General features: G+C 43.7%; 1 protein-coding gene across 3 annotated transcripts in view; it reads left to right on the top strand.

The window, feature by feature from the left end:
• PASD1 (PAS domain containing repressor 1) overlaps window positions 1–25,644 on the top strand; it is a 95,944-nt gene that overhangs the window by 44,969 nt on the left and 25,331 nt on the right. For 2 of the 3 annotated variants that reach the window (XM_038415545.2, XM_038415547.2), the window contains 8 exons: window positions 2,388–2,508; window positions 4,384–4,497; window positions 6,222–6,340; window positions 7,379–7,461; window positions 13,951–14,057; window positions 19,732–19,879; window positions 22,071–22,152; window positions 24,898–25,021. In XM_038415545.2, coding sequence (XP_038271473.1) covers window positions 2,388–2,508; window positions 4,384–4,497; window positions 6,222–6,340; window positions 7,379–7,461; window positions 13,951–14,057; window positions 19,732–19,879; window positions 22,071–22,152; window positions 24,898–25,021 — 898 coding nt within the window. The remainder of the gene's footprint in view (window positions 1–2,387; window positions 2,509–4,383; window positions 4,498–6,221; window positions 6,341–7,378; window positions 7,462–13,950; window positions 14,058–19,731; window positions 19,880–22,070; window positions 22,153–24,897; window positions 25,022–25,644) is intronic. The other variant, XM_038415548.2, reaches the window with a different exon arrangement.

The following is a 25,644-nucleotide window of genomic DNA, read 5'->3' as shown; positions in this document are numbered from 1 at the left end:
GGGGTCTTTCATGCAGGTCCCCACATCTATACCCTAGAGTTCAGAGTGGGGAAGGAACCTTGACAGCTTATGAACCCAACAGACCCTTAGGGAGTATCCGAAATTCATGTGAAATCCCACAGTAATAGATTTTGCATTAGAATCTCTGACTTAGCTTAAAAAAAATGTAGAATCATAGTAGCCACAGCTTTCTGTACATCTGAGGCCGCTTATGTGTGTTGTTTATTCCACCAAGTGTCTGAAAAATATTGTGGTCATGGAATGTGCTCTTGATAATGCTATTTTCAAACAATTTACAGATGGTGTGAGTGCTAAATCTCCCCACTTTTGATCAAAAGCACGTGGGCATTAGATGTGTCTGAAGCCTGAGCTTTCTAGGAAGAATGTGTTACACTAGTAAGCAACAATTTGATACAGAAGTTGTTTCTATTCCCTCAGAAGTGTAGTTAGTTCTACTCTTTCGTTCCCAGCATATGCATAAATGATAGCATGTCTACCTCTGATTTTTTTGCCGTGTTTTAACACATTAACTAATATGATTATAAATGCTAGTGTAGACAGGGCACAAACATGTGTTGCCATGTTAGTACAACAAGTCAGAGAAGTTTCAAAGAAACCACATTCCATTGGACTACGCAGTTCCATTGACCTTGAAATGCTTTGTGAAATCGGGTTGATTTAACTGGAATTTTGTATCAGAAGAAAACCAGGAGAAAAAGTTCTGATAATGTTGAAATGATGTTTCAACACATTTGCACCAAAACGTTTTGGTTCTGAATGTACTTTTTGTTTCAGTTTTCAAATGTTGTTGTTATGTTGCATTATGTTATACAAAATATATTTACAAGTTGAAATTGAAATAAAACATTTCAATCAACCTGCAAGAAAAAACATTTTCAGAATTTTCCTTCATGGAGAATTTTGAAATGTTCACCTTTTTTTCTAATTTGGAATGAAGCCAAATTTTGAAATCTTGAAATCCTTCTTGAAACAGAGCTTCCTTTCTTCACACTGCTCCACTTCCTGTTACAAAACTATCAACAAATGCTTGTTTCCTGGAACAAATGTGTCTGTAGTGCAAAAAAGGAGTAATTACAATCCCCTTGGTTAATTCAAGAAACAGAAAAGCCCTGTGTAGATTCTGGACTTGACACTGAGCTACGGTCTGAAGAGATTTGACATCAGAAATTCACTGACAAACACTGCTAACTTTGAGTTATTGGATACCTGAATGTGAAATGAAGATGTCTGTGAGGGGCTGTGCCACAGCGTGTCTGTTGTTTGATGGAATGCTGAGGTGCTACACCTCTAGTGTCAGAGTTTATTGTGGCTTCCCTGGCTTTAATCCTCTTGAGTGATGGGCAGATCCAGGGGTTATATGAAAGTCTTCCCTTTGGAGTAGCACAAGATTCCCCATGTAGTTATTTAGCTCAGCCTCATTTTACTACAGATGTTATGATGTGGATAAACCTTCATTTTTTTCCATATGGACCACTGATTTTTACACAGAATCCCCTATTTATTTCCATGGGGCGTATCATGTGCAGACTCATGTCAGGATATGGCCACTTCACCTTGAGTGGCCCCTTAGAATATGCATCCGATGAAGTGAGCTGTAGCTCACGAAAGCTTATGCTCTAATAAATTTGTTAGTCTCTAAGGTGCCACAAATACTCCTTTTCTTTTTGCGAATACAGACTAACACGGCTGCTACTCTGAAACCTTAGAATATGTGCTAACTACATAGGCTAAACTATCTGCTTGTCCTTGTATTTAGCTGTGACACTCTGAGTACCTTTCCCTGACCAAAGAAGAGCTCTGTGCAGCTCAAAAGCTTGTCTCTCGCACCAACAGAAGTTGGTCCAATAAAAGATATTCCCTCACCCAGCTTGTCTCTCTAATATCCTAGGACCGACACAGCTACAACAACGCTGCGTGCTTTCTATTTATGTCAGACAAGCAGAGACTAAGATGAATTTTTTCCTGTACAGAAGAAAACACAGGATTAATGTGTCTGCTTATTTAGGCTGAGATTGTATCTTACTTCCTCCTTTCATTAGGGGTGTTGTGAGGATAAATACATTAAATGATTGGGAAGTGCTTTGAGATCAACTCATGAATAGCAATATATAAGAAATAGGTATTATTATTTATTATTATTATTATTATAATTATTACAATCTGTCCGAGAGCAGCACAAAGAATGAGAATCACAGTTCCTCTCTCTGTCTTCCCTGTACCATTGTCTAATGTAACTTCCTTGTGTTAAGTTGTCCTTTTAAAATGACTGCGTCTGCCCACAGTTCCTCCCATTGATCAAAGTGTTTGTGCCTCTGGATGGGTTAATACTGTATTGTTGAACATGACAAAGCATTCTTTTGTATCAGTCAGATTTGGTGGACCAAAATATATTAAACTTTCTGCCTGAGCGGGAACAGAGTGAAGTGTACAAGCTCCTTTCTCCACATGTGCTCATGACAGATCCTGTTGCAGCTGATTTTCTAAACAGTAAGCATCTCTCAAGACTATGTTTAAGGGGAAGATTCGATGAAGTGAGCTGTAGCTCATGAAAGCTTATGCTCAAATAAATTTGTTAGTCTCTAAGGTGCCACAAGTCCTCCTTTTCTTTTTGCGAATACAGACTAACACGGCTGCTACTCTGAAACCTAACCAGCAAACGGCTCCCAGGGAGAGTAAAGATGCTGGCTTCTCTATTAGATAATGCCGGTTCTCTTTCACAGGTTTCTAAAAATTCAGCACATCATTAAATTTGGTATTTGCCCTTTGATGTGTCACGTAATCTTTGTTAAAAGAAAAGGAGTACTTGTGGCACCTTAGAGACTTACAAATTTATTAGAGCATAAGCTTTCGTGAGCTACAGCTCACTTCATCGGATGCATTTACTGTGAGCTGTAGCTCACGAAAGCTTATGCTCTAATAAATTTGTTAGTCTCTAAGGTGCCACAAGTACTCCTTTTCTTTTTGCGAATACAGACTAACACGGCTGCTACTCTGAAACCTGTAATCTTTGTTGTTGTTTATTTCTGATCACAATAGAAAAATGAAATGACTCCCTTAAATTACTCTCCTGAGGTGAGATTCGGCTGTGAGCCTCTAAGACATGGGAATTCACAGCCCAGAGGGAGAGCTGGCTTTAGCGGGGGTCTTGATTCCTTTTGATGCTGAGAGTACTGGAGAGGCCCTGGGAGGCTTGTCTATATTACAGGCCTCAGGACTACAGTTCTGCACACTACAGCCCTGTCCCCAGCCTGCTTCTCCTCTCCCACCCCCGTCCCCAGCCTGCCCCTCCGCTCCCAGCCCTGTCCCCCCAGCTTGTGAGGGGATCCTCCAGAGTTCAGCCTGATGACTGGCTTCCCCAATACCTGTGCTGGGGGAGCCCTTCCTCAGACAGATATGGGATTTTCAGGGCCTTTGTATGCTGCTCTTGCCCCTTTTTATGCGGCATGGGGGCCGGAGGGAGGCAGGGTGAGTATGTCACCCTCAGGCAGAGAGCCAGCATATGGCCTAATCAGTCCCCACTTAAGTATCATTTAAGCCCTCGAAATAAGATTTACCTGGAATTTCAGCGGTGCTCAGGCCTTGTGCTTATCTGTGCACAGGGGAAATGTCACCCTTGCTGTAGATTGTATGATCCAGGGAGTTTGTGCCTCAGAATATTCATTTGTAGTAGAGCCTGATCAAAAGCCCTTTCAAATCAATAGAAAGATCCCCAGTGCCTTCAGCCAGCTTCACTGGGGCTTGTGTACGTGGTACAGCAGTGTGCTTACAGGGAGGGGAGTAATTTCTAAAGCGTGCTAATGTATTGCGTGCTAATTGGTCTGTGTAGACCCTGCTTGTGTACACTAAAAGTCCCCTAGTGCCCTTTAACATGGTGCTGTTTGAGAGTGGTTGTACGTTAAAGGGCACTAGGAAACTTGTAGTGAGCACCACCAGGGTCATGGATCAATTAGTGTGCAACAAGTTAGTGGGCTTTAGAAATCACACCCCTGTAGTGCGTACACTGCCACACTGTGTAGACAAGCCCTAAGGGACCTTGAGTGCAATCCTGGTCGCACTGATGTCAATAGCAAAAGTCACTTTGACTTCAGTGGGCCCAGACGTTCAGCCCTAGTACAGCAATATAAATAGGAGGCTATAGAGAATAGGGTGGGGGATACTTTTTCTTAGCCTAGCAGACAGATAAGTTTCTGCAGTTGCTGTTTATTTACTTTGGGATATCGGGAGAATCCCAACAGAATGTTCTCAGATACCACAGTGATGGGGTCTGTATAAAAACCTAGATAGATTAGGTGTAGATAGATGGAGTGTGTGAAAGTGCAAATATAGGGACTATTAAAAATGTTCTTTTCTCTCTCGTTTCAGCTGAAAAGCAAATAGAGTTTTGCTGCCATTTAGCAAGAGGAAGCGTAGATCCAAATGAGCCCCTAACATATGAATATGTGAAATTTGTAGTGGATTTTAAATATTTTACTCACGGTAAGTTATTGCTTCAGTTCACGCTGTCTCTGCCTCTCTCACTTACCCTCTGTCTTTGACCAGAGCCACCTTAAATGCCTTGTTGCACTTTAAAATGACATGCAGCAGAAAGGACTGTGCTACCGATGTGGTAAGAGTCGTTTTCCATGTGAAAGAGTTGGGGTGGTCATTGGCTGTAAGGGTGGGGGTGGAATGCTCTGATTGTTTTAGTTGATTTCAAAGAGACACTATCAAATAGTTCAGACGCTACATTTGGCCTTGTGGTGCTACACGTTTTTGAAAACAGTCCAGTTCATTCAAAAACAACCTAAAATGCTCTGGTTCGCTCAAAATAACACTTGGGAATGTTATTTGTTACCCTCAGTCTGTATAGGAAATCTGCAAAATCTTGAATCTTCCAGGATGGTGGATGCAAAAATGGCCATTTCCTGGAAATAAAATAAAATGAAAAGAGAGAATTATCTGGATTTAATGTTGAAAATGCCCACATGAAAATGTTCTGCCTGGCTCTAATTCTAACATACAGTACAAGCTGCAGTCCTGTTTATTCGGCAAAATGTTCAGGGTTCAGAAATGGCATCAGTCATCCTTTCTTTCTCCCACTTCCCTTCTGTTCTTCACCTGGTAATTTTAGTAGCCGTCATACTTTTTGAAAGCCTGTCATAGCATGCTCGGTTCTTGCTGCCAGATTCCAAAAGGACCCCTATTATGAACCACTCTACATCAACAACCTTGAAACAAGCCCTCCTGTCAATCATTTTGAGATACAGGGTTTCTATGCTGAATTTAAATGAATAGTGTTGTGTGTGTGTTTGCACTGGCACTGATTGCATAACGTGTATGAGAAGTTTTGTTCACCATCTTTCCCATGATAGGCAGCTCAGGAAAGCAAGTGCTGTTTGGTTTACCACTCTCCCTAGGGCTGGGCCACATGCAGTATTTCTAACTACCAGCAAAATTAGGGCAAAATTCTCCTCACTAAGCCACACTCCATGTTTCCGTTGCATAGTCTACATCCATTCCTGGCAGTGAACTTCCAGAGATGCCCACGTGGTTTTTCTGCATGGAACAAATGCAGAATATGATCCTCTGGATCAATATCATACATGTAGTGCAGCTAGGAGAAGAGAATTTGGCTAATCCGCTAGTGAATTGTTTGCAAGTAAACAAAGATTCATGTTTTCTGCTGTTTTGGTCTGTCATGGTAATTCGAGCTGAGATCTACAACGAACAAAGATCATTTTCCCTAGTAGAAATGCTAAAGAGATTTTCCACCTAAAGTAGATTGTTGAAAAAGCATAAACAAAATGTAACAAAAGTAATAAACAAGAAACCAACAGCTGAATTTCACTGTCTTTGATTTAATGAACCTTGCAGTGCTTCTTGCCTTCTTAAGGTGCTTTCAACTGGCAGGCTTAAGCGCATACACTTCAGTTGAGCCGAAGCTGTTACAAACAGGTTTTCTGCAAAGTTGAGGATTAGTAGTTGCACCTGTGTAATCTTTCCCATGATTGAGCCAAGAGAGTCTAGATATGGACAAAGAATCAACCAAATAAGTCTTAAATGGTCATCATTTGAACAAGTTTTAGGGGGGCATGTCTCTGATTGGCTCTGAGCTGTGCGTAGAAGGAGCTAAATTGTTCGGTTTTGTTGCTTACTGTATCTGCCTTGACATTTTCTTCTTGAAATGCTGATTTGGCTTGTGTTTTGTTGTGTTTGTCTAGTGCCTACACCATCCTGCAATGGCTTTGAATCGGCTATCGCAAGAGCATTCAGGTCAGCCACAGAAGAGCAGATTTGCCTTGTAGCAACTGTTCGTCTTGTTACGCCGCAGTTTTTAAAGGTGAGAGCCCTCAGGTCGTGTTTCCGTTTTCACACCAGGGATCTATAATCTATTTTAAAAAATCATTCACTTCGCTTGTGGTGAAAGCATCGATATTCAAGTCTGCTCATTCCTAAAGGAGAAATCTTGCAAAAGGGCCTTAAATCCTGCACTTCGAGAGCTGGACAGTGAATTATTCAGAGCTGAGGTCCTGTAGATGAGTGATGGTGCTGTTTCATTTTGGGGTGGGAGTTAGTGTCTAAAGTTCGCTTAAGAATAGCGGAGAACAAAAGAGGATCTCTGTGCATTATTGCATTGCCCAGTTAGTGTGGACCTGCATTTGAGAAGAACCATCGATGATAGCACGAGAGGGTCCTCCTTGAGCCATATGTTCAAGAAGTTACAAGGAAACACAGTTTCCAGCTGAACCCCTGGAAAAGTGTATCTCTGAAAGAAACTTGCCAAACTCACCGACTGTGTAAGAATACTGCCTGCTCTTTTCTGACCATGGGAACCATACTTTTAAACCTGCTGTTTATCCACAGAAGGGCACTATGTACATACTGTAATAAAGATAATAAAGTTCAGTTGTGGCCCATTAACTGCCAGAGTGGTATTTAGCAAAGAAATAACCTGCACCACTGGTTTATTATTATTTGTTTGTTTGTATTAATATAGCACTTAGGAGTCCTAGTCATGAATCAGGACCCCATTGTGCAAGGTGCTGTCAAACATAGAGCAAACAGACAGTCCCTGCCCCAAGGAGTTTACAATCTGCTGGACTTTGACACTGCCATCCTTTCTCAGACAACTCTCATCCAAAGGCTAGTGTACGCTGAATGTTAGGTTGACCTGGCTGTGTCACTCAGGGGTGTGAAAAATGCCCTCCCCAAGAGACATAGCTAGACTCACCTAAGCCCCAGAGGAGACACCACTCGGTCGGCAGAAGAATAAGTCAGTTTATTCTCCAAAGAGTCCTTGTACGTGTTATAAAGCTGTGTTGTCACACAAGCCATTTTCCTAAGAGTGAAATATTAAAATGCACCCACTGTTCTGCAGGAGGTGTGCAACATTGAAGAGCCATGTGAAGAATTCACATCGAGACACAGTTTGGAGTGGAAGTTTTTATTCTTGGACCACAGGTGAGAGGATTGTTTTTCAGATATAAATACAATACATGGTGATTGGAGAATATACAAACCATGGTTTAGAAAAGGAAAACTGTCCAGCAAATGTTGTCTGAGCCCCTAAGCAGAATATTTCACATTAAATGAGAATACTAAGGTGACACTGATCAAAGCCTACACTTCACGACTTCTTAAAAGCTTTGCTCTCTTTCATATTTAAGGGCAGTAAGAAACTGTGTTCGCCTTCCATTAATGTGAGCTGGAAATATAGCACATATAAAAATGTCCAGGCTCTTTGTGGTACTAAATAAATTATTAACATAGAACCATGTGGGCCATATTCTCAGCTAGCATAAATAGGCAGAACTCCATTGATTTCAGTTGATAGCAACTGAGAATCTGACTCTATTCTTTGCCTTGTTGATTTGCATCTTGATATAGAATTAAAGTTTTTAAAAAAAAAACAAATTAAAAGAATAGATAGTTGTAATTATTGACTTATTTTGACTAAATGGAGATAAGATACTACTGGGGAGTGAAATAGACTGGAGATCACTTGGTAAAACTTTTTTAATTATAAAAGGGCAAGAGTCCTTCAAAAAAAGCATAGAGCCTTTGTACTCTTGCTTATTTGTGTGTGTGCATAAATACCTAACAGTATTACATACGTTCCCTTCTTCCATAATGCACACTAATACTATCCCTGGAGAGCGCAAACTCTAGCCATGTACTTACCGCTGGAAAGACCAGGCTGAGAAATAAAATTTCTTTGCTGAAGGCTTATTTTCTAAAGAAACCCAAATACCACCCTGTACATGCAGAGAGAGAGAGGAGATATTGTAAGAAATGAAAATGAAATTAATATATTAATCAGAATAACTACACTGGAAATCCTGTCTTGAGATACTGATGAGAAACCACTTGTGCTGCAGTTTTGTTCGCATATTACTCATGCTGTCTAGGTCTAGTTAATGTAACTTTATATGATTTGAAATAGGTATATGCAGAAGCCTAAATTTTTAAAAGTGGATGTCTAAAGTTAGGCTAAGTTAATACTGAGATATCTAAAGCAGTGACTGGCTCTCAAGGGGCTGAGCACCCAGCAACTTCTGTGAAGAAAGCTACCAGGAGCCGGCCTAAGAGCTTTAGTGAAATATATCCAAGTGGCTTGTGATGAATCTGGGATGTGACTCAGAGAGGAATTTTTCTATTTCAGTCCTGGTGATATCCCCTGTGAGGAAACTATTGTTCCTGAGCATAAATTAAGCTAACACAGTTGTTTAGCTGGAGTGTATTGCAGGTCCTGATGTAAGCGAGGAGCCAGGAGTGTGCTTTCACTCATTCAGTCATTGGTTCAATGCACAATTTAATAGAATAGTAGGGGCACCGTGATTTTTTCATAGAATGTTTTCAGCTATTTCTCAAGGATTATTTTCCACGTTTGCGGGGCTGATCCTGAAAGGTGCTGAGGCCATAAATGTACCTGGTGCTGAGCTCTACTCAGAATCAGGGCCTCGTTTGCTCAGACCTAGTGTTTGCGATGGAGCACAGAAGCAGGTTAGGACAGTTCTGCTGAGCTATATAAACATCGACCAACTAGAAACATCTGGAGCCTGAAATTACATAGAGACATCATTTAAGGGAAAAAACAAACTGGATGCTTTTATATTGGTCTGTTTCTGTTCCATATTCTACTCCTTCCTCCCTCGTTTGTTGCTCTAATTACAGTATTGTTATAGGATCTTCTCCTGCAATCCCTGCACTTCAGTGATAACTTGAAGTCCATTTCTTTAGCCTTTCACACTGCATGCAGTCGCTGATCTCCTACTCAGAAAACTTCAACAGTTCCTTTAGCACAAGGAATTGCAGATTTCCTTAGCAGTGACTAAACTAGCTCAAAATTTTCAGATTGCTCAACCAACATGCCGACTCCTTCTCCAATCCCAGGTTAGAAGCATTTTGTGGTTACATTCTCAATTAAAGAATCAGTTCCTCTAAATTATGATGACAAATCTGAAAGCACTGTACTTTCCTGAGCTGCTTAAAATGTTTGTCTGACTTTCATCTGAAAGAATTATTGTCATGAAGATAAGTGTGTTATTACAGGCCCAAAAGACATTGGCTTGGTGGCATAGACAGACAAAAATAAAAGCCAGTTTATTAAATACACGTTCTGTCACATTTAATAGAAATCTGGGTCAGATAAAGAGAAGAAGCACAATGCTCTGTAAAAGATATTTTGGGTAAATATGTCTCTGAGATTTCTATTATTGTAGGGTCCACTAGGCACTTTCCCCAGCTGTCCCAAAGAACTCAAGATCAGAGAATGCTGACATTTGCTACCCACAGATCATTAATAATGTAGGAGCAGGTTTTCAGAAGTGCTGAACACATGTGATGAGAGCTTGTGCTGCCTTCTAATGGCCACAGGAGACCATTATGGCATTTGGGTGTGAGGGTCTTTGGCCACCTCTCCTTTACCCCAGCCAACCTCCTTTTGCAGGGGCAGGAAGTGCATAAATTGTGACAGCCATGGGTGATCCTCCCATGGCTGGCTATGCTGTACTTAGAACCACTCGGTGTGGATGGAGTAGTGCAAATTGTCCCTAAAATGGGGGAGAATCTAGCTGTACTCTGGCTTGGTTTACTTGTGTCATGTGGATGTGCATTTGGTGCATGGTCTGAATCTAGTGCAGTGGTTCCCAAACTTTAACAGCCCATGAACCCCTTTCACTAAATTGTGAAATCTCGTGAATCCCCTCCTAAAAATGAATATTTCCAGGGATTTAAGTTTAAATTTCCTCCACACTCTGTGAGGCTCCTGCTGCTGGACCCCGTTGACTGCCCTGGTCAACTGAGCTCCACTGAGCTCAGACTGCAGGTCCTGCTGACTGCCAGGGCTCAGGTTACCAACCCCAGCTGCCAGGCCCTGCTCTCCTTGGGGCTCGGGCTGCCAGTTCCACGTGGAGCGCTGGGGTTCGAGCTGCCAGCTCCCCCACTGATGGGGGCAGGGCTCGGGCTGCCAGCCCCAACTGCCCGGCCCTGCTTTTCCTGGGGCTCGGGCTGCCAGCCCCGCTTGGAGCGCTGGGGTTTGGGTGGCCAGCTCCCCTGCTGATGGGGGCAGGGCTCAGGCAGCCAGCCCCAACTGCCCTGCCCCACTCTTCCTGGGGCTCGGGCTGTCTGCCCTGCAACCAGGTCCCACTTGCTGCCTCCAATGCCCAGGGTCCTCTGGCCACCATTAGTGAAATTTTTCTGGTGAACCCCCTGTAACATTCTGCAAACCCCAGTTTGGGAACCACTGATCTAGTGGTTGATGGCATTTAGCTCAGGCAGTAGAGGCTCATGCATTAAGATCCAGAGATACAAGGTTCAGTCCCCACTCCTCACAACCCCAGTGTTATATTCACCCCCGATCAGAAAGCTCTAACATTGCTTAAAGGTGGCAGCTGCATTTTGTTTGCTGTCTCATCAGCAGGTACTATTTATCTCTTAGGGCCAAATCTATCCTCCCTTGTGCCAGTGCAACCATTCATTGGGAGGAACTGAGAGAAAACTGTGGCCTTTACTCACTGTTTCATTCATTCATCTATTTTATTAACATGTTAAAAAAACCCAAACTTTAAAAACTGAAACAGTAAAATCCCAAATAGCACCATATTCTACTTCTGCCTTGGGAGTGTTCCATATAATGGGCTGCGACCCGCTGTCATGAAGGTCAGTGTGAGGTTTGCCATTGATTTCAGTGTGAACAAGATTGGACCCATTAAGAATGTAGCTGTGCTGTGCTATTGTGTGGCTTGCTCTGCTATCCACGTGAGTGTTTGTATCTCTTTATGAATCTTCTAGCTTAGAACCGTAGCAGATGACAAAGATCTATGAAGTTATTCTAGCTGTTCCCTTTCCAATACTGGTTTGCTTTCTATAGAACACTTCCTAGTACTTCTGTCATCCTTACAGCCACAGAGTAACAAAACTCACTCTCAATATGTTTTTCCTGATAGTCACTCTGTTTCCCCTTTCTTAATTTCATTCCATTGCTCCTACTGATAGTCCCCTGTTAGTAACAGCATCCTCAGTGATTCTAGTCCTTCCTTGACATTTTTGCCTTTTGGATGTAGATAGTTACCATTTCGCATGCCCACCTGGCTTCCTCATCTTTTAGTCGTCACTCAGCCAGTCTACACCTATGTAGCAGTTGTAATCTTTTCTCATAAATCTTAGTTAGGTTTGTTTCCGTTCTCCGAACTCTTTCTAAATCTGTTTGACCATGTGGTGTCCAGAAATTAATGCAAATTGCACTGGAGCTGTATCATATACCGACCAAGATTGGATCTTTTTCTAAAAGTTACGTTATAGCTCAAAGAGAAGTTATGGGTTTGGTGCAGAAATTACTTTAAACCATGGCCATTGTTTTGCAGAAGGTCAGACTAGGTGGTCTTACAGGTCTCATCTGACCTTAGAATGTCTGACTCTAGAGAGAGCCCAATCCAATGCCATGAGTGTCAATGGGAATCTTTCAGTGGGCTTGGATCAGGCCCAAAGAGAGGGTTTACCTCCTGGCTCCATGATGCTGGGCATATAGCCCAAATTCACACATGCCTTTTTCGTGTCCGCTTACACTGCAAACTCCTATCGACAGAGCACTGTCCACTCTCCCTGTGGACATTACTGTTTCCCAGGATTCTCCCTCCTTTTAAATCCAGAATCTCTGGTTTGGATTATTCTGCCTCCCCCCCTCAGTGGATTAGCTTGCATTTTTCCCAGCTGAATACATTTTGTTATTTCGGGCCCATATTTCAAGCCTATTTTAAGGTCACCTGGTGGCCCTGGCCTTCCACAGAATGGTACTAAGACACACCAGCATAGAGGAGAATGTTCCTCTCTTCTTATGCCTTCAGCCTGTTCCTATGTAGTTTAATTTTAAAACATTAACTATTTTGGGAATATATTGCCGTATTTACTCTAAATACGGCAATATATTCCCAAAATAGTTAATGTCATAGTGTCATCACACCCAGCAGCCAAGTCAAATGCACAGCGAAGCAAAGGGAGGGGTAAGAAGCCAAATAAACAGAATACGGCCAAATTATGCCTTCCAAAGCAGATGCAGTGTTCCCATTGAAGTACCTGGGAGTTGCACATATGCAGCCGAGGGCAGAATTAGGCCTGTTCTTATGTGCAATAGGTGTAATAATTATATCTTTGGTCCTGACTCGCAATGTTGTGTAGTGAGAATTATTTCCCAGGTGTTACCATGACCTTGTCCTAATGCGGTTCATTTACCACTTCAATATTGTAATTGCACCTTTTAAAAAAGTTCTCATTTTCAGCTTGAAAAGATGTAATTTAGTATTGGATTTCTAAACGCTGAATTGGAATTGGAAGCTTAAACCTGGTCCTCATTTTGTTTCCTCCTCCGTTCCCTGTTCATCTGCCATAGCCATCAGAGTCCTGGAAACCAGCTCTACATCTGTTCAGAAGGAAAATCTTTATTCTGTAGAAAACACAGAAATCATTTTGCTGGTTTCAGTTCCCCAAGCCATGCCATGGGAATAGATTACTTCTCTTTTACCCAAGCGTGTCCCTACATCCAGTCCTGAGTCCTGCTTAGGACTTGTCTACATGAACACTTACATTGTGGCAAGTTGGGGTGTGAATCTACCTCATGCTAATCTTCTGCGCACTAAGTGTCCATGGGGACCGTGCAGCTGGGCACTAAAAGTTACCTAGGGCGTTTAATCTACGTTCATTGCAAAGCAGGTACATCAAAGCACACTATGGGACTTGGATTGCACGTCAGCAGGATCCACACGGACAGTTAATGTGCGGCAGGCTGCTGCCGGGTAGATTTATGCCCCAGTTTGCCACATACTAAGTGTTCATATAGGCAAGCCCTTACTATTTCTTCTACAGTTCTTCCCCAGATGACATTTGCACCCAGCCTACTGGATAATTTTACACAGTCTCCAGTGTATTATGCATCCATAGTGTTTCTTAAGCTAACAAACATGATTAATGAATGAGTCACTTGCATACATACGTGCTTTTCCATACACCCACATAATGAATAGACAAGGAAACAATAAACAGATACCTTCTCATTTACTCAGTTTTGACATGCTTATCTTTATTTCTCACTCTGATACAAAGAAATAAATCACAGGTTTCAGAGTAGCAGCCGTGTTAGTCTGTATTCGCAAAAAGAAAAGGAGTACTTGTGGCACCTTAGAGACTAACAAATTTATTACAGCATAAGCTTTTGTGAACTACAGCTCACTTCATCGGATGCATCCGATGAAGTGAGCTGTAGCTCACGAAAGCTTATGCTGTAATAAATTTGTTAGTCTCTAAGGTGCCACAAGTACTCCTTTTCTTTTTAAAGAAATAAATATCACTCCCAGCTTTCTGGCAAGGAGATATTTGGTTTTTAGTTTGCTAAAGATCTATCAAATGGTCATCACATCAGGGTTTGTATTTATGTCTTTCTCTTTGCTTTCATTCTAGGGCTCCGCCTATTATAGGGTATTTACCCTTTGAGGTTCTGGGAACGTCAGGTTATGATTATTACCACGCTGATGACCTGGAGCTTCTCGCTAGGTGCCATGAACACTGTAAGTTCCTTTCCCATTGCTTGCAGGGAACTGACAACATGCGCTTATGACACTTGTGTGAGCTGTAGCTCACGAAAGCTTATGCTCAAATAAATTTGTTAGTCTCTAAGGTGCCACAAGTACTCCCTTTCTTTTTATGTTTATTAGGGAAATTCTTTCCTGTTCCTGTAAAATATGGCTTAGTTCATGCCTAACTAGGAAAGATGAATCCCTAGGAATCCATTATTTTTTCAGGGCAAGTTTTATCAGTGAGAATTTGCAAAACTGGCAGATATCTGTTGTGTTTGGGTGCTGGAAGTCAGTTGCCCTAGCATATGGTTACTGCAAAACTGAGAGCCAGAGCTCTTGTCCTCCGTTCCTGACTCTGCTGTTGTGTTGCTGTGCGAATAACCTTGGTTCTTGGGTTTTTGCTGATTGTCACAGCTGCTGAGCACTCTCCATTCCCATTGTCCTCAATGGAACCATGCACACTTAGCACCTCTGGAAAACAGCTTATAATTAAGTTCTGAAGCAGGTTATAATTAAGTTCTTTGTGCCTAGATTACCCATCTGTAAAATAAGCAAAATAGTGCCACCTCATTAAGTTGTTGTGATACTTAATTACTTACTATTTGTAAAATGCTTCTAACATACTGAGATGGTTTCTCAAGAAATATTGTGCACAGATTCCCTGTTGGCTAAAATGAGTGGTATCTGTCTGTCAATCTTTCTCTCAAATCAGTCTGAGAGGAAGGGGTAGTTTTATCAAAAGTGCAAAAGAACTAACTCTATAGGGCACGGGTGGCCAAGCTGTGGCTTGTGAGCCGCATGCGGCTCTTTTACGGTTGAAGTGTGGCTCCCAGAGCGCGCCTCCCGCCCCCATGTCCTCCCTTCTCCACCTATCAGACTGGGGCAGGGGGAAACTCGTGGCTTCTGCCCTGCAGCAGAGTGATGGGGCAAGGAGCTTCTGCCAGAGCTGACTGGTGCCTGCTGAGGGGAGGGGCACAATTTAAAGGTTTGCCGCTCCCCCCCAACAGCTTGAGTCATGCCCCACCAGGCACGCTTCCCCTCAGCAGCCCGTCCCTGCAGCTCCCAGGTGTTAGCTCCCCTTGGAGAAGCAGCCGCAAATAGCCGGGAACTGCAGGAAGGGGCTGCTGCCTCTCCCCATGGCCGCAGCTCCCAGCGGGCCCATGCCAACAGCTGCCATGCAGGAAAGAGACCCAGTGGCACCATGTGACCTAGCAGGGCCAGCAAACCCTCTGGCAAAATTCTCAGGGGGTGTGTGACCCCATGTTCCCCTCTCCCCCCATGCATCTTCTCTGGCTTCTGCCCAGTGGGGAGGGAGGTCTCGGGGCTTCAGCTCCATGGGGCACGGCTGCCAGGGCTCAGGCCTTTAGCAGGAGTGGGGCTTAAGCTCTGAGCCCCGGCAGGTGCACCCCGGCTCTCGAACATCTGAAGATCGTTGTATGTGGCTCCGAAGGTCAGTAAGTTTGGCCACCCCTACTAGGTATAGTTGTACAATAAGGAACTGATGAGGGTGTATGTGTAACTCCTGACCTCTGCTGGATAGAATCAGAACTGCTCAATGGTGTGTCACAGTCCTATATCGCAGGGACAGTTCTGAGGTTATGTGGACCCCAGGGGATCTGCAGCTGCCCATTGTCATCTGGGCAGAAGCTCTGTGCCTGCGCTAACTCTGGAGCAATTAGCTAGCTCCCAAGTGATATGGCTTCATTGGCAAGATGTGGGCAGCTTCTGGCTGGATACCCTGTGGGTGCTCATTCCCACCCGGTTTCAGATCTCTGACCCCACAGAGGATTCTCTGGGGTTGGGGATTAGAGGCTTGGTGCCGAATAGGCAGGGACAGATGCTGCCCCACTCCATATCCTGCACAAGAAGATCAACCCAGAAAGTCTCCCTTGCACTGATAACTCTGGGAAACAATCAGGCCCAGTGTGTATGCGAATGTGCCATGTGTGAATGCCATTACTGGGGCAATAAGGTAACAAGACTCAAATGGAGTTCTGCAGTCAAATTGCCATAGCCCCTGTGTCACACTTCAGGGCAACTGCACCTGTATTCCCGCTCTGGTCCAGCAAAGGCAGTCACTTAGGCTTCTGGTTCCCCAGCTCTCACCTCTGATGGGTGGAGACACACATCTGTCTCCCTCCCAACTGGGGTATTTCCAAGCTAGACAGCTCTGTGAATTCCCCACCAAGTCCAACTGCCTAAACATGCCTCCTTTGCCTTCTCCTCAGAGGCTGTAAACAGCATAATTGCCCACAGTTAAGTTACCACACCGCCCTTTGTAAGCAAGCACATTTATTCTTAAGGTAAAAGCAGTACAGAAAAAAACATTAAAAGCAGTAAAAGAAGCTACATGCATGGTAATAAGCTTACCAGAGATCACCCCAACTCTACTACCAAGGGCTCTGATAGGGGGTCAGTCCTTCAAATACCACATAGGTGGTTTTCTGTGGTTACACATTCATGATACCTTTTGCTCAGAATAAGAACACCCAGGAATCTGAGTCACTCCTTTATCCAGCCTCGGTCTTTGATCTGGGAGCAAGTACATCATAGACAATGGATTTCTCCTCAGGGCATAGCTTCAAAAGGTTGGGTCCAGAGGTGGAAATTTGCATTTCCTTCCTCCCAAATATTTCCTGGGAAATCCCACCCAACTTCTTTTATCACAAATATTCTTTCTTGTCTGGCCCATTGTTTAAAAGAGTCCTTTGATGCTCAAGGGTTTACATTAATCATGTCTCCACCCTAGAGATGTTCCATGCAATCCCACAATAGTGCACAAACAGTAGCATTTTTAATGCAATGAACTCCTAAAATACATAAACTGAATTCAGTAAGGTTTATCCAGGACATTTCAGGAAATTGCCATGTATGTCACAATCTGGTATTACTGATTACATTTCATGACTTGTAATAGTGTGTGCTGAATGTTCTCATTAGCCAGATTAGGAAGAGCACTCAACCTGCTGCTATCTACCCAGTGGTTTGCTTTTAAATTCTTCAGGGACTATCCATACAATGGCTGGCTTGCTCCCCACTACAATATACCATGCTGCTGTTACTACAGATCTCACTGGAGCTTGCAGCTATTCTAAGGAGGGGCTAGGAGGTGGGATTGGGTAAATGGGGTTGTTTTACTACCTGGTGTGGGTTTGTAAAGCTTCTCTGTTATTGTTTTATGACCCCATATTTTTTTCATTTCATCTGAACCCTAAAGGTACCTGAACCCCTATAAACCAGCTCTGTCCTCCAGCTGGCTTGTGCAGGTGGTGGGAGCATGCTTAGCTACTCCATTGGAGACAGCCAGCCATGATGGGAATGCACAATGTACAACCTTAGATGAAAACTCAGGTTTTTAGTTCCTTCTTAAGCACTCAGTTCCCAGTCTTAGCTGCTTCTGCTCTCATCAAGATGGAGCATTATATACAACACTTATAGCTTCCATGACAGCCATGAGCCTCACATTGCAGTGTCCAAAAGGGTGCATTTTTGACTTCACTAGCATTAAAGGCTTCCTCCAGGCCCGGGGGTGTGCTCAACCCCCTGCTCCACCCTGACCCCTTTCCCCAAGCCTCCATCCCCATCCCTCCTCTTCCTGCCCCTGCTCTGCCCCAGGCCCTGCCCCCCCATCCCATCCCCCAAGCCCCCGCCCTCACTCCATCTCTTTCCTGCCCAGTTCCGCCCCCTCCCCACAGCATGTCCCATCCCCACTCCTCCCGCTTCCTCCCAGAGCCTCCAGCATGCTGTGAAACAGCTGATTGCAGCGGGTGGTAGGTGCTGGGAGGGAGGGGGAGCGGGGCAGCAGGTGGGGAGGAGGCACTGGGGAGTGAGGGGGAAGCTGGCTGCCAGTGAGTGTTGGAGCACCCATGAAGTCGGCACCTCTGGCTGTATATGTAATACAGTATATGTGTGGGGGTGGATGACACCTTCCAGTACTATTGACCCAAGACTGTAGATGCAATTATAGGATTTGGAATCGAGTCAGTTTCAAATTGTGAGTTAAAGGTAGTTTTGGGTGCTGCATGTGCTTCTCGCTCCCCCAGCCTCATCTTGTGTTTTTACATCCAGTTTTTTCCTTCCCTCTTGCTGTTGAAAGACCCAGACAAACAACAGGGGAACTGAATGCTTGGCTGAGTACACAGAGGAAACAGTGAAAATGAGCACACACAAATTGTGTCAAGCGCATGAAGGAAACTAACTGAAATAATAGAGAGAATTGTTTTGGTCCAGTCTCTATCAGCTATAATAATCTTCGGTGCTACCCGGAACAGTAGTAGGTAGAAAAATCCCATTCAGACAGAAGTGTGATTTTAAATTGACAATGTCCTTATATTACCATGTGCTTGCAGTCAGGGGCTTTTTACCAGCCATAAGGGCGAGTGATAGAGGGGAGGGGGCAGAGAGGAGTGAGTGGGGGGTCAGGGTCTTGGGGGGGAGGGGCAGTGCAGGAGCAGGGCCTCAGGGGAAGAGGCAGTGCGGGGGCGGGAATTCGCGGGGAAGGGGTGGCATGAGAGCAGGGCCTTGTAGGAATAGGTGGGGGGAGGTCAGGGGAGAAGGGGTCGGGCCTTGGGGAGAAGAGGTGGTGCGGGGGCAGGGCCTCAGGGGTGGTGCAGGGGGCAGGGCCATGGTTCAGCCTATTTAGATACCTAACTCTACTGGATCTGTGGGTGGAATCTGATACTCAGGTATCTAATCTACCTACTTAGTTACTTATATTCCCCATCCCAGTATTTTCTGAGCACCTCACAAGTGCTACAAAAGTTATCTGTTCAACTGCCCCAGCATGGACAGGAAGTGTTGTTATCCCCATCTGGCACGTGGGCAATCTGAGGAACAGACGATTAAATGACTCAGGAAAGGTACTCAAGAAATCTGCAGCAGAGCTAGGAAGTGAATCCCAGCTGACTTGGCTCCCAATATAGTGCATTAACCACAAGACCATCCATTCTTCTCTATGGGTCTCATCTAAAGCCCTTCAAAGTCAATGGGAGTCTTTCCATTGAGCTCAGCAGGCTTTGGATCAGCTCCTGAAAGAGTTCAGTTGTAGGCAGAGTGAATTGCTGGTGCAAAATTGTGCCTTTAGTTTGGGAAGCCCTTTTAAAAGCTTGGTCATTAATATTATATTTTACTACATTTTTGTAAACAACTCTTGTTATATGGTATTTTAAAAGTGAGATGTAAGTGGTTAACTTTAGACACAACTGGCTCTCAAAGAAAGACTTGGTCCCGTTCATATACAGTCTAATCTGTGGACATTTCACAGTTAAACAGACTTCCACTTTCAGATCAGGGATCTTCTATTATTAGCTTCCTAACTTTAAGCCAGCAATGTCTGAAATGCATGCAGATAGACTGATAAAGTGTCAATGTTCTGTTCGGTAGATGTCATTTATATGTACTGTTTGCTGGCAAAAAAGTAGAATCTCTGCCTGTGCCAGCTATGACACAGCTTATAAAAATGAACCTCAAATCCTGGAGCACTTTCTTTTTAAATTAATAACCTCAAATCAGATTAAAACTCAGCACTTGGTTTAAAATGTAAGCAATGTTGAGGAAGGATGATAGCAATGTTAGCGCTGTTGGACGGGACAGAGCTATTCTTCTAATCTCAGTTACAATCAGAATGTAACTGTTATTAACCAAATTGTTTCTTTTTGTTTAACAGTGATGCAATTTGGAAAAGGAAAGTCCTGTTACTACAGATTCTTGACCAAAGGCCAGCAATGGATATGGTTGCAAACACACTATTATATCACATACCACCAGTGGAACTCCAAACCTGAGTTCATTGTTTGTACACACCTTGTAGTGAGGTAGGAATATGTGCCTAACACTTTCTGTTAATCAGTGTGCTCATCTATTCCATTTTTCCATTCTTTTATGTGTTAGCCAAATATTTGTGGTGTGATTTAACTCACTGTGATGATACATACTTACATAAAATTATTATCGGTGAGAACTTGGAAGTTGTTTTTAATGTTTTCATTACTCACTTTTTGGCAACCAAGCCAAAAAGCCTGGAAGCAACATTTGGCTGAGTATATAACGTTCCACTTTTGTCCTTAGCCATGACACAGATACATCAAAAACTTAAAGCTGTTCATAACCAGAATGCTTTATGGATGTCAATGCATCCATACACTTCTTACAAATCTTTTTGATCACAACTTTAGATAGTTAGCCATTTATGAACTGTAAAAATTAGCAAATGACACCCCCTAGTGGTGGTTCTGTTGTACTCATAGCATTAAATGTGCTATGAATCTTGTACAGTCTTGTTCTAGTTTTGGAGGTTTGTGATACACAGTTATTGGGTTGGAATCTGCTTCCATCTATGTCAGTGATAAATTTCTATTGCTGGTTCAAACAAGACTGAGTGTATACTTAGAATGGATTTAGTGGAGGGTTTTAAAAAGAAATGACATACCAGTTTGGTCAGCTAATTTTAGTAAAAATGTGAATTTATCCTTGTCTTCCCTGTTTGAGACTATCAAATATTTGGAGAAAAGCCCATTAGTAACCAGTCGTTCTGTTTAGATATGTTGAAATACAACTTAAGAGCATCGTATCCTAATAAGTAGGCATATGTGGGTAGAATTTTATATGCTGGTATAAACCACATCCTGAGAGCTGTTTTAATTTGAATGCATTCATGACGGTAATTACATATCTTGAGGCTTGTTGATTCTGCCTTGTTTTGGGAAATTTTTAGATCTTACTGTCACCTAAGGTTCCAACCTTATGGAGTGTGAGTGAACATATATTTCTGTCTCTGTCTCTGGTACATGCACATCCTAAATAAAGTCCTAGACACACATCAAATAGTTCAGGTTGAACATACATTTTACTTAGTAAAATAGAAAAATTAATAGAACCTTGGATTTGAAAGATGAAATAAAGGAAATTGGTGGCTAAGGGGCCAGATTCTGAAATGGTGTAAATGGGCAACTCCCAATTGACTTCTTAATGGATCTGTGCTCATTAACCCCACCTTAGAATCTTACCCCAGCCTTAGTTCTAACACTGTACCCTGGCCCACATGCCATATATATACTGGAGAGTCTCTGAAATATCTCCTGGATTTTAAGAACTCTCATAGTTAAATCTCAGGTCTTATAAATCATTAATCTTTTATTATTTAAAAGACAGTTAGTAAGAATGGCAAGAGAGCTTACTCTGAGGCACATTCTCCAGGGGTCTCAATGGGCTTTACATTTGGCTCATCACTTACCATCATTCCACATGCACAGCTTCCATTGAAGTCGGTAGGTAGATTTGTATTCCAATCTGTGGTGCTGGCTGCATGCTTTGAAAATGTGCCACTCCATGACTGAAAGAAAGGTTCCTGTGCAAGTGTGATACAGTTCAGTTACAAAAACAGGGGCTGCAGCCATGCAGGCCTTCCTCAGGCAAAGCTCCCTGGAGAGTAGCTTGAGTCCCATTGAGCGACTGTACCACTGTTATTAAGACACACAAGAAATTGGCTACAGGCTGGAAGCTGTGTGTACCTCCTACTGTCACTTACTTGCATCAGGACTGTTTCTCTGACAGGCTGTGGAGAATGGGGAGTTCCTCTGTGAAGGGAATTGTAGTAAGGATGAAGATGCTCTTTTTCCCGGCTGTTCACGAAGGAACACATTCACAGAGCTTTGCTTTGAGTATCGTTTTACTTTAAGACATTTAGGGCCAGAATTTATAAATGAGCATCTCAGTTGGCACCCCAGATTACATGTGCAGCTTCTTGCATCTGCTCTGCGTTTTGCATGTGCAAATAGAACATGTGCACCTGTAAATCAGCAATTAGACCGTAGAATACTGTACCTTTTGCCCATGAACAATTATATGTACAAAGCTGCAGGTACAAAATAAGAGGTCCTCAGAGAACTGTATGTCAGCTTAGCTATCATTAAGGAAGCAGTCGTTGTTTTTATTTCACAGCCTACTTTTTACTTCCAATAGGCAATAAGAATTGTGTTCTAAATCTCTCTTTTTTCTCCAATGTAGTTATGCAGAGGTTCGAGCTGAAAGAAGGAGAGATCTTGGCCTTGAAGAGTCATCAATCGAACTGGCATCTTCTTCTTTGAAGGTAGTGCATGCTGAAGGGAACGAATAAAAGGAACTCATTAATGTTAGAAATACATACAGACTACACCTTCCCTGTTTCCCTTTACTCACCTCCAAAGCGTCTAGTTCTTTATCTTTCAAACCCACCAGGAGGATTTCAACACTGCATTGCACTAAAATAGCTCGTTTATAACAATGCAAACTCAATAATTGCATCATTATTATACTGCTAGGTCAGATCTCCCGCTCTCTCTGAAACCTTTACTCAAATTATATCTTAAGCCACCTCAGTTCAGCAGAAGAAAAGATGCTATTTTACAGAGAGCAGAATGAAGTTTATTATATAGTAAATGATATACTAACTCTCAGTCCCACCGACATACAAGGCACTGACTACAGATCAGTTCCACAGTGTTTGCAGCTTTTATGCTGACTCACCACGAATAATCAGACAAAGATGGGAAGTGAAGGGAAAAGAATGATTTACTGATTTTTTTTTTTTTTGGGTCTCAGCCATATCCATTGTTTGGATCAATTGGGCATCGTCACTCATGCTCAGTTAACAGGGTCATTTCAGTTTCGTTTAAGTATATCCACCGAATAGCTTCAAAACAAGACATTGGAAAGTCAAAGTCATTTCAAGTGGCTCGTTCGGTAATCGTTTGGGGTTATCAACCCACTAGCTTTATAGCTCTTCAGACATAACTTTAGAGTAGCTAGTTCAAGGGAGGTGCAGTGGGGCTGATTATATAGTAATAAATCTTTAATACACTGTGATCCTTACATGGCAGACCGCTTGGGCACGGTGGAGCTGATTGCTGAGTATGTGTGTGTACATGAGTTAGATTGGTTACAGACCATGGTGTATTTTGGAAAGTTTGCTGTCTTAAAGAGTCTCTGTTGCATTCAAGCAAACACTCATTCTAGCAAACAGCTCTCACTGTCCTGCCTTTTCTTTCCCATCTCTGTTGATTGCCAAGACATTACTACCCAGAACTTGAACTGGGCCTGGCAGGCCCCAGGTGGCAGGAGGGATGAAAAAAGGACAAGCAGCTCTGTCTCTCCCATTGGAGGGAGAGGGTGAGGAGGAGGGGTGCATGATTAGCTCCCTGGATGGGTGTAGAAGGCTGGCAAACAGTGTGGGGAACGTGACTGGCTTCGTCCTGTTGCATGAGAGGAGGGCTGTTTTGCCCTCAGTGTACGTAAACAGTGTGCTAACTGTTTGGCTAACAGGGTGGCCTGTTAGTGTAAGACCTCAGGCTCCTGTTGTGATTGTATAGAGGGCGGGGATTAGGCCAGTCCCCTCTCCAAATATTTTGCCAGACCCACTGCCCTTACTCGCTAGAGTAGCTCCATTGGAGTCAGTGTGACTACTCACATGGGTAAGGAGAGCAGGGATCTCAGCTTAAGCAGACACTCGCCATCTGGCATTGGTTATACAAGCTAATCAGGCTGCAGCCGATATCCCCCAAAATTGGTCTGTATCTCCTCCCTGCCTCCCACCCCTCCCACCACGTCTGCAACAAATGAAATGTTTCCCTTTTCCACCCAGCCAGTTCCTCCTGCCACATTCACTCTCTCATTCCCCAGTCGCTGCCCAGCGTGTCAGAGCCAATGAGCTGGGACATCCCTGGAGAAATTGGGCAGAAGGAAGCTAATTATAAAAGCGCGTTTCTATTTATACACCAATCTATTGGCAATCAGCAGTGACGGGAAAGGGGCACGAGAGGACAGCTGTAATGCAGGAGGGGAGTGTGAAGTAAAGAGGGTTGGGGGTGACGCGGTGCCCTTCCCATCCAGCCGCCTCCTTCCCCCTCCCATGCTGATTCAGTCTATGGCACCTCTACCTCCGGCTGGACCCCATACACTAAGCCACACACACACACACACAGTATTAGGCAAATCTCCAGCCAGGGGGCTGGTGAGGAATTTCCCTCTGTGATGCGATGGCTTTGCCACACTGGAGGCTGAGCTGTGGGTGGGGGAGTGTCGTCTTCCTGTGGTGCATCTCGCAAGCGTCAGAAGGGTGTACGTTGAAGCTAGGCTCCAGGAAGAAGACGTGGTGCCATAACTGTGGAGTCCATTGCAATCGCCTCCAGGAGCTTGGGAACGGTCCGTGTGATAGCAACCTGCATCATCCCAAAGTCTGAGACAGGTCAAGGGTCCTGGGAAGGCAGGAAACCATGCAGATGTCATGCCAGGCTCAGGCAGTAGGTGCACCCAACAACTAGCCCAGCTCTCACTAGGGAAGATGGCTAGGTGAGCGTCTGAGGGTCACCTCTCCAATGAGCTTAGGGCCTCCAAGGCAGGATTGTAGCACAGGTAGGTGTACCTGCATGACCACCGCTAAAAATAACAGTATCGATGCAGCAACACGGGCTTCAGCGCTAGCTGTACCAGCACGCCAGGGACCCTGGGCGTGCACTCTCCTTGCTGGTCCATGCTGAAGACCGGGCTGCTACATCTGAGCAGTGATTTTTAGCTGTGCTAGCGCAGGTAAAGCTAGCACCCGTACGTCTACCTCAACTGCAGTCACACCTCAGGTGCAGTGCAGACATACCCTAAGGAGCTATCTAAGGGTCTCTTTTTGGGCAAGCTGCTGGTTTTTTCCAATCACCCAAATTAATATTGTAGCTGCAGCTGTGACCCTTTAAGAACCAAACACTGTTTTTGTCGGAGAAAGAGCCACGATCAAGATTCAAGGGGGTTCAAGCTGATGTTGCTTTTGTGTTGCTAAGGATGTTGCTGTCTGTTTTATTCACTGCAGAGTCATAATAGTTACATAGACATCAGGCAATGTGGAAACAACCAAGAAACCAGCAGGGAAAGAGTGTCTGTATCCTCTCCTAGCTCCCGGCGATCTTCGCACACAGCACTCTCCGACTCAGCATGTACGTATCCTAGTCAGCATCAACAGATCCCAGCAAAGGCGAGATGTTGTACTAACATATTGGCAAAAGCTTGGAGCTGCTTTAAAAAATCCCTACACCTCAAATCTCAGTTGGAAGTTTTAAACTATATTGACAGGTTTTAGAGTAGCAGCCATGTTAGTCTGTATCTGCAAAAAGAAAAGGAGTACTTGTGGCACCTTAGAGACTAACAAATTTATTTGAACATAAGCTTTCGTGAGCTACAGCTCACTTCATCGGATGCATTCAGTGGAAAATACAGTAGGGGGTTTTTATATACATAGAGAACATGAAACAATGGGTATTACCATACGCACTGTAACAAGAGTTGACTTATGAGGAGAGGCTGAGGGAGCTGGGATTGTTTAGTCTGCAGAAGAGAAGAATGAGGGGGGATTTGATAGCTGCTTTCAACTACCTGAAAGGGGGTTTCAAAGAGGATGGCTCTAGACTGTTCTCAATGGTAGCAGATGACAGAACGAGGAGTAATGGTCTCAAGTTGCAATGGGGGAGGTTTAGATTGGATATTAGGAAAAACTTTTTCACTAAGAGGGTGGTGAAACACTGGAATGCGTTACCTAGGGAGGTGGTAGAATCTCCTTCCT

Source organism: Dermochelys coriacea, chromosome 9, assembly GCF_009764565.3.
Source record: "Dermochelys coriacea isolate rDerCor1 chromosome 9, rDerCor1.pri.v4, whole genome shotgun sequence".
NCBI lineage: Eukaryota > Metazoa > Chordata > Testudines > Dermochelyidae > Dermochelys > Dermochelys coriacea.
The sequence above is the reverse complement of the archived record's forward strand: the minus strand, read 5'-3'. Positions and strand labels throughout refer to the sequence as shown.